Source organism: Anguilla rostrata, chromosome 6 (assembly GCF_018555375.3).
Source record: "Anguilla rostrata isolate EN2019 chromosome 6, ASM1855537v3, whole genome shotgun sequence".
NCBI lineage: Eukaryota > Metazoa > Chordata > Actinopteri > Anguilliformes > Anguillidae > Anguilla > Anguilla rostrata.
The window spans coordinates 26,026,261-26,035,540 of record NC_057938.1 but is presented as its reverse complement, the minus strand read 5'-3'; the positions used below and the strand labels follow the sequence as shown (position 1 = coordinate 26,035,540).

At 40.1% G+C, this 9,280-nt stretch overlaps 1 protein-coding gene across 1 annotated transcript in view; it reads left to right on the top strand.

The window, feature by feature from the left end:
- The first annotated feature begins 1,376 nt into the window (after positions 1–1,376).
- The window catches only part of parp1 (poly (ADP-ribose) polymerase 1), a 30,172-nt gene continuing 22,268 nt past the window's right edge, over positions 1,377–9,280 (top strand). Inside the window, exons 1-4 of the mRNA XM_064339241.1 lie at positions 1,377–1,643; positions 3,678–3,840; positions 4,624–4,739; positions 5,718–5,932. Of these exons, the coding sequence (XP_064195311.1) occupies positions 1,521–1,643; positions 3,678–3,840; positions 4,624–4,739; positions 5,718–5,932 (617 nt within the window). The 5' untranslated portion in view covers positions 1,377–1,520. The remainder of the gene's footprint in view (positions 1,644–3,677; positions 3,841–4,623; positions 4,740–5,717; positions 5,933–9,280) is intronic.

Genomic DNA, 9,280 nt, shown 5'->3' with positions numbered 1-9,280 from the left:
ATCATATATATAACAGATTGTACAGTTTTTCACCTTGATTAATAAACATTTATTCTCAGCTGACTGACCTGCTTATTAACAATGGAGAATCACACATAACATTTTTTAATATTCTCAGATTTATTCTACACTATATTTTCAAAAATTTCCTACACATACGGTACATTTTTTTTAAAAACCAAGAAAATGCAGTTTATCCGCATTATTATGCAAGCATTGGGATCCAGTGTGACTTTTGGGTTGGAGACTGACAGGCCAGTGGTCTTAGAAGTTTCTACTCAGTGTTTTTACACATAGCACTATACAGCATTGATTAAGAAACATAGTATTCATATCGTTTTTTGCTTTTCAGGACTGAATCGTTCTTTTATGCAATATCAGTAATGATAACAATTAGGATGTACTAAGGAAGCAGTCATTAGACCCACATTGGACCCACATGGTGGTATGCCTATCTCAATAAAAATTAAATCATCTCTATTTCCAAGCAAGCTCTGGCCTCCAGATAATAAAAAAATCCAACAATATGTAATAAAAACATATATTTACACAGTTTTTTTTTTTTTAAAGATGAAATTGAAAAAAAGAGTGAAATTTATTCCACAGTGGGATTGTTACTAAAGTTTTTGAGTTTTGAATGGCTTTATATCAAACCTATAATTTCATGTCACGAAAGTATCAGTTTAAAAGAATTCTGATATAACTCAGAAACAGCTTGTTTTCATGTAAGAAAACTGAGTTTACATTTATCAGAGGAACACATTCCTGCCCTAAGGGGGCCACATTTTCCATGTTTAAATTAAATCTCAGGCACAAAAAAAGGAAAAAGATTCAATACTCTCTACTTAAAAATAATTATTTCGATTAATTAATCATTATGCAATCGTATGTGTATATGTACATGATATATATTTCATGATAATACAAAAACAAAAAATGACTTTTCTCTTCTTTACTGTACGACATTTTTGATCCTGAGCTTGTACTGCCACCTGGTGGTACATTGGATTTTTGACGCTACTCAAACCCGAAGATTATTCTTCCGTTCTATCGGTTGATGTTTGTCTCAAGGTAAAGTATCAGCCCTTGGCCAGAAAAGTGTTCAAACCTTCAGAATGTATTTGGATGGTTCATTTAAAGTCAACAACATACGTGCACCCTTGTGTCTCAATTTGGTTGTCTCCATTTTCTCTATTTGTCCTTTTCTTAAAACTTACAAGAATGTTTAAACTTTCCCCCCCTATGTTACTTATCACATAGTGAAACTTAGACACTGTTAAGGGTAGTCTTTAAAAAGTTCTAAGTCATTTAGCTGCTGGTTCATTACTCTGAGTTGGATGTTTTCTGTCTGATCATCTCACGGGTCTCAGACGACTCTTTGTCTGGTTACTCTTGTCTGAGTGAAGACTGCGCGGGTAGGTTGTGCACGCGGGTCATACATTGTTATTAAAGATTGCTTGCAAGTTACTTACGGAAACATTTCTAACTTCGGTAGCTAGTTCATTCAAAACTAAACAACAATGGCAGATTCACAGGACGACAAGCTTTACAAAGCGGAGTATGCAAAAAGTGGGCGGGCATCTTGCAAGAAATGCAAAGAAAATATTGCTAAAGACTCCCTCCGAATGGCAATAATGGTGCAGGTAGGGGAATGGAATCCCGTCCGTCTCAGTGAACGCAGTGCAGCAAAAATCATTTACGTAATAGGGAATGCATTTATAGAAGATGTGTGCTTTGAAGGCCTTGTTTATTTGAAATATAACTATTTGTTTGTTCATGCATTTTTGAAATTCAACTATTGTACATGCCTTTATATTTGCAATTTACAGGCCTTGCTGAGGAAGCACTTGGCTAGTTAGCGTGCTTAATGAATGAAAAGGTTTTGATTTTTGAGGGCATGTCGCACATTTCTTAGAGCTAGTTAATGGTAGCAGCCAATTAACGCGTGCGTGATTGCCTCAAAAGCTCATGCCTGCTATGTAACCTTTAGCTTTCTAATATTTGCGATAATACTGTTTATCTTATTCTACAGGTCTTCAGGATTATCTCAGCTAACAAAGCTACTTTGCTATACTCGGCTAGCCGTAAGACGTAGGGTGCTGCAAATGTTGAGATTTGTGCACGTGTAATTTTTATTTAATAAACGTGAAACTCATTTAGTAAAGCAAATGTCAAACGTGACGAACTGGCTAGTCACAAAATGTTAGCTAGCTATCGATAGCTAATTTGCGAAAATGGTTTTAGTCCTCAGTTGTTATCTAGTGCTAGAGTTAGCTAGATAATGAAAAGGCCTATTATTACTAGTTTGGTAACTCAGTAGATATTATCTCCAACTGACTGATGACTTCGCATAGCCAGCTACTGTTAGCAAAATTGTTGCGATTGACAGTGGCAGTGCTGAATCGCTGAAGGAGAGTACGGAATATACTGTAGGGGATGATGGCCATTAGTCCCTGCAAACTTCGCTTACCTAGTAGTTGGCTAACTTAACTGTATGGTGACGGTAGCGGAGTATATTATCCCAACTTGGACAACATAATGTATTATACTCTTATTGAAGTAATTTGACGAAATGTCGAAAAGCACAATAAGCGAATGTTGACTTATGTCCTCTCTTATCTCATGCTTATGACAAATCATTTTTTGTAACAATTGCTCTGATGATAAACCATAGTCTGCTACTGGATATCACAGTACATTGTGATCGAATATGTTGAATCATTTAAAAATTAAATACTGTTTAATAATGCAACAGATGTTGAAGGAATAAACTTGCCTAAACCTTTCTGTTGTCAAGCGTTCAGGTAGAACGTGTCGACCAGAATAGTATTCACAAACAAGTGTATTTGGTTTTGTAAGTATTTCAATAATTGTATGCAATCTCTTTAATTTAAATGGCTGAATGCGTTGAAGTTTGATTATCTTTCTGGTGTGCTAACAGGCATTCGGGGATGGCTGCTTCTTTACAATGATACGGGCGAAATTGACTGTAATATTGCAGTGTGTTTATCATACACTGTCATTTTGGAAAAGTTAATTGAGCGTAGTCACCAGTCTGCATTAATTTTTGGCGGAAAGGCAAAATATTGAGGCATGACGCTGATGACGTCATCGATTCTTATCTCTAATTCACCTATACGTGGGTTTAAATCTCACCCTGATAATGCTAGCAAAATCATGGTAATCTCAATTCTGTTTAAAGATTAGAATAATATTGGAGACTTGGCACCTCTACACTTTCTCAGGTAATACATTCTTTATATCAGTTCACCTCACGTGATTTGCTAACCAATTAATTCCATTGCAGGCAGAAACTGAGTACCAACGGAGTGCTACCTCACTTGAAAGAAGATTGCAATGTCAGATATTTTCCCATATTTTATAACCTGCCATACTGACCTGTGTAGATGTACCAGAGTTCATAGAACTGATTTGGCCCTTGAGTGTAAGAACTGCTGAATGTGAGGACAACCCTAACCTATTGGGTCCTTTGGCTCGGGACTGTGGTCTTTAGCTGATCTTCCTAATTGTATTTCTTTTATGACGAGTCCGTCGATGGCTGTGTAAACCTCCACAGTGGTTTAGGTAGAATTGGATGTAGGCCTATCAGAAAGCATTGTTGTGTTGAGGCTGGCGCCACTGAGGATATTGATGGTTGTGTTGCTCCTGTTCCTCAGTCTCCCATGTTCGACGGTAAAGTTCCACACTGGCATCACTTCTCCTGCTTCTGGCTGCGGGCAGCTGCGCAGTCACCGGCAGACATCTCTGGTTTCTCGGACCTCCGCTGGGAGGACCAGGAGAAGGTGAAGAAAGCCATTGAGAGTGGTGGAGCCACTGGAGGTAAAACACCATCGAATTAAATGACAACTAGAGCTCATAGCAAGATTGTTCAATGTCATTTTCTGCATAATTTTGTGTATGTAAGTTTTGGATGCTTTCCATAGCCTTTTATTTGTCAATATTTAATGACTTACCCTTTATGTGTAGAAATATTATGATAGAATGCCGTGACCTTTAGTTGATACTACACATCCCTAGTTTAACATTGGTTTAATACATTTTTGACCTCCTCTGAGATGGCCTACGTGAAAATTTTTCCATCCTGAAACAACCTTTCCCATCATGCAACACGCCACACAGTTCCTACAAATGGCCCACTCGCTGTAGTCAATCCATTTACTTTATGGAAAAATAGCATGTCAAATCCAAACCTGAAATGGAGTAACTGCAACCAAGTCTAAAAGCTGTTGTGTGTTTCGCTGGGTCTTTTTTTATGGAGAACACCTGCCATGAGGACGATGGGCTATAGTGCTTCTTGCTATTTGCCTGGCCCGCCCACTTTTAGGTGACATGAATAAATTAATGTCACCTAAAAATGAATGTTTCCAGTTTACACGAGGTTCAACATAAGACTTGATGCCTGTATGCTGAACCCTCTTGTTCAAGGCTACTGGAGCAGTTTTCCACCTGATATTCTACTTTCAAGTCTGTTTATGTAACCTCTAATGCCACACGGTCTTCTGACATCCAAAAATAAGCACACACACTTTTTACATTTCCTGTGGCAGCAAGTGAGTTTCGTTAAAGAATCTCACACTTTTTTGGTTTCTCTTTGTTTTGCAGGAAAGAGTGGGCAGAAAGGAGGAGCCAAAGGAGAGAAGACTCTGAATGACTTTGCAGTGGAGTATGCGAAGTCAAACCGAAGCACCTGCAAGGGCTGCGAACAGAAAATAGAGAAGGTATCTGGCTGCCACCTTTCACTTTACATCAGTGAATGCTCTCAGTCAAGGCCAACGACATTGTGATATTACTCAAACTATACCCCAAAATTAGCATGTCTGTGCTAACATGGTTTTTTAATGAATGGGCACTTATGGGCTGTGGGGTGTGTCATTCTGCTAAGACGCTGGTTTCCAGTGTGTGGTGTACCCCATGGTCTGGAATGGAATCCTGAAGGTGCCATGGCTGTCTAGAGTCAGCAGATCCAGAGGGCAGCGCGTAACTGGCTGTGGTGTCTCTTTCTTTATCTGAAAGCACAACACTGGGGAAAAAATGTGTATTTCTCTAAGCAATATGTAGCCTTTTTTAGCCTCACCTTAAATGTTTCAGCATAGTGCATGCTCCAGGACAGGGGTTGTCAACCTTGGTCTTGGAGATCAACAGGGTCTCCTCATTTTTGTTTGCTTCTTTACTGTAGTGAGTAAGAGCGGTTCACAGCAGTCACCCGCATTAATTGAGTAATTGAATGTCGAGTAAGGGAGAAGAACAGCACACCGTGCGGCTCTCCATGGTTCATTTTGTGACCTCAGTTGTAGTACCACTGTAACCAGTGTTATGTCTCAGCACTTTGTTTTGCACCCGTCATGACCCTCTACCCTGGGAGCATTTTATCTGAAGAGCTGGGCTCCAGGCGTGACCTCGATATTGGTAGTTTTTTTTCCTGATTATTCAGGGAAATGCACGTTTTCAGATCGTAAATGTCGAAGGTCCACCTATGTTCGGGTTTATTGCTTCTCCTCCTGCTATCAGCTGTCAAAGAGCGCAGAGAGCATTTGATGCGTGTGAGTTTATGACATACCCACATCTGCTGCCAAACGATCGGGTATGAAAGTCAGTATTTCCTGATTATAGAGAAATCAATTCGCTGTGAGGATAAGCACCCTGCTGCAGTTTCACCGCAGCAATTTCTCCGCCCTTCGTCTCGCTCGTCCTTCCAGGACCAGATCCGCGTGTCCAAGAAGTCGGTGGACCCGGAGAAGCCGCAGCTGGGCCTGATCGACCGCTGGTACCACACGGCCTGTTTCGTGAGCCGGCGGGAGGAGCTGGCCTTCCGGCCCGAGTGCAGCGCCGCCCAGCTCAAAGGCTTCGCCGGCCTCAGAGCCGAGGACCAGGACGAGCTGAAGAAGAGGCTGCCCGCCGTCAAGAGCGAAGGGTGAGTGCTCCCCCACCGCTTCCCCCCCCGGCCGCGGCACAGCCCAAAGAGTTCGGTGGGTTTCCCTGCTCCAAGCTCACCGCGGCCTTGCATCCTGCAGAGTGTGTATGAATGGGCTGCATGTCAGATGACATATGTCTGCTGCCTCTCTTTGTTAATTTCAGACTCCAATTCGTGCATTTGTTTGTAAATGCCCATGTATTGTTTTCGCACCTTCATCTATTCGTTGTAAAATACAAAATTATTTACCTCAACGGCATGCAGTGAACCAGTAGAGTGCTGTTGCACCCTGTCACTCAAAGACTGGTGTAACATCTTGCACAAATTAATTGCTTTTAAGAGAGTAACAACTGATCACTAATCATAATTAGTCAGGTGATTGCAACAAGTCAATACCTACAGTCACCCCACAGGGTTTTAGATAGATAGTTGAAATCATTTTGGGTTGCATGGCCTAGGTAAACTGGTGTCCCTAGGCGTGCACCAACCACAAATAGTGTCATAGCAAAAATTCAGTGCTTGGTAATTGTTTTAATTTCAGTTTTCAGCTATTGTTTCTTGGATGTTGTGAATTGTTAGATCTCTGTGAGTGCAGGTAGTAAGATGAAGCATGCGCTCCAAAGGTAGCACTGAGGAAAGTTTTCTATAATTATTTCCTGTTAAACCTCACAGAAAATTTTGTGCTTTTACTGTATGAAACCACTGTTCTGAGAGGAGAATTATTTGGATTCTGGTGAAATGTTGCGTGATGGTGATTTTTGTTAAACCTAGAGAAGGATCAGGTATCATGTAATTGGTGTCTTGTTTCTTGGGTTGACCTTTCTGTCAGTCAGTCCTATGCCTTTGTTAAAAACCCTCCTTCCCTTTCTTGGACTACACAGATTGACCAGTTTGCTCTTTTGACAAATAAGTGAATTCTTATTAAATAAGTGGAACACCTTCACCCAAGTGCCTTTCACTTGGGTTGTGCAACTCCAGTCCAGGTCTGTCTGCATGCTGGTTTTGGTTCCAGCCAGTTAGGCTATTTTAGCGTAATTTTCCACACTGCTTGTATACGTCAGCATGTATATCTGACCATGATCAGTGCAGTTCTGCAGCTGTAGCGCGTTATTTTACCAGACATTTCAGACATAGAAAGCGCATGATATTACCAGAATTTGGCATGAAATCCCAAAATGTGAAAAAGGTTCCCATGCACCCGTGCTGCTGCTACTTCATGTCTCATAGCATCTCTAGTCGTTGATCTTATTGGCTGATCTGGTGTGTGAATTGTAGAGGCAGGCAATATGGCCTAAAATTCATATCACCATATTTTTCACAGTTGATGTATAAATATAGATTTAAAAAAAAATTCTGAATCATACCTTGGATTTGATAAAACCAGAAAGATTAAGACATGACTTTGTATAATTAACATTTTTATTTTACAGTTTTATAACTTTTAACTAAAACTTTTCTATATACATTTTTTTTTCTTATCCAGTGACATTTAAATAAAAATCGACAAAAATATGTAAAGTGATAAGTATAAAATATATTTTTTCAGAAAATAAAACATTTCAGTATTCTTTAACTTATTTTTCTGTTCAAATTAACCTCTAAACTTTAAGTGCAATGAATTTATAACTTACTTTTATCAAACACTTATGAGTTATTGACCAGTCTGTAGGGCTGGGTATCGTTCAAAAAATTTCCGTACCGATACCAATTCCGATACCTTGTTTGTGATACCAGTTCCTGAATCATACTTTTTCCAATATTAAAGTATTGAATTAAAAGTTGTATCCTGCTTTAAAATAGCATAAATCTAAATCTAAAAAAAATCTGTTTTGACAAAAAGGAAATTACACAATGTATTTTAAATGCTTTTCCTTTGTACTTTTTTCTTTTTCTGCCAGTGTAAACAAGCTGACAGCTGCTGGCATTATCCTCATGTGAGGGCGGTCTGGGGGTGAGGATAATATGGAAAAAATAGCAGTTTAGCCTGCCCAGTGGATACGCACAATTGAACAAGCTAACTTACATGTTACTTGTTCAATTATTTTAAACCTGATTGATTTAGCGGTCTATAAGCTAAAGTGGCACAGAACCAGTATCTAATGTTGTATGGGCCCCAGTATGTTCACGCACCAATACAGTATCAGTTTATACAATCATGGGAGGCCACTAATGTTACATGTTAGCCAACTTTTTATGTGTAGTACCTATACCAGCCCCAACGTTGTCCTCAGCAGTCTGGGATTTTGAAGTCTGTGCAGGTAGACTTGAAAGCTGGGAGGCCTCTGCCTGCTGTGGGCCCATGGTCTTCTTTCAGTCTTATTAATTTTATTTATTCAACCTTTATTTACCCAGGGTAGGTTCACTGGGCACGGATGCTCTTTTGCAGCCACGCCCTGCTTCACACTCATACACATTCACACCTGGGAGCTGCCCAGTACAACCACTATCCTCTATTGTTGGCCATTGAATAGCTCCACTGGAGGGAGAGAACATTGTTTAGCCAGTTAAATCGGGGGATGATTAGGTGGCAAGTTTTTGCTAGAGCCAGATCTGGGATTTTAGCCAGGACACCGGGGAACCCCCTACTCTTTGCAAATAGTGTCATGGGATCTTTAATGACCACAGTGAGTCAGGACCTCGGTCTTTCTCATCCGAAAGACGGCATCTCCTACAGCAGAGTGTCCCCGTCACTGCACTGGGGTTTATTTGACCAGAGGGAACATTGCCCCCTGCTGGCCCACCAACACCACTTCCAGCATTAGTATTCCCTGGTGGTCTCCCATCCAAGTACTAAACAAGCCCACACTTGCTTAGCTTCAGCCAGTCGGCAGGAGCAGAGTGTGTGGTGGTATGGCTGCTGGCAAACACAGTGCAGCTCTGCTCTTAAATTTATGCCAGCCACCATCAAATGCTTCAATAAATTCAAGGCATTGCTGGCCTTTGCACATACATTGCAGTGCCAACAAATTTGTAACCTTGCATTATATTTCGTTATGAATATCTGTATGGATGCTGTGCTTCAAATGGTTTGTTTTTTGGTAAAGTGAATGCATATACTGTTTTGAATTGGTGAATGTTGTTAATAATTAGCTTATTAGGTGTATTTATAAGGCAACTATCAGCTGTCATTATATATTGTAGATTAACATTATAGTTGACCTGCCTCGTTGGTTTTACCATAAGCCCCAATAAACTAGCTAAAACTTGATTCTTAGCTAGCTACCGCTAGTTGAAATTGGAACATTTCTGGCTTGATTGCCACACTAATATACGCCAATACGATAACAAATAAAACGCTTCAGTTTACTCTGGTCCTGTGTTTTAAATAATCGTATTACCACAAAAGTA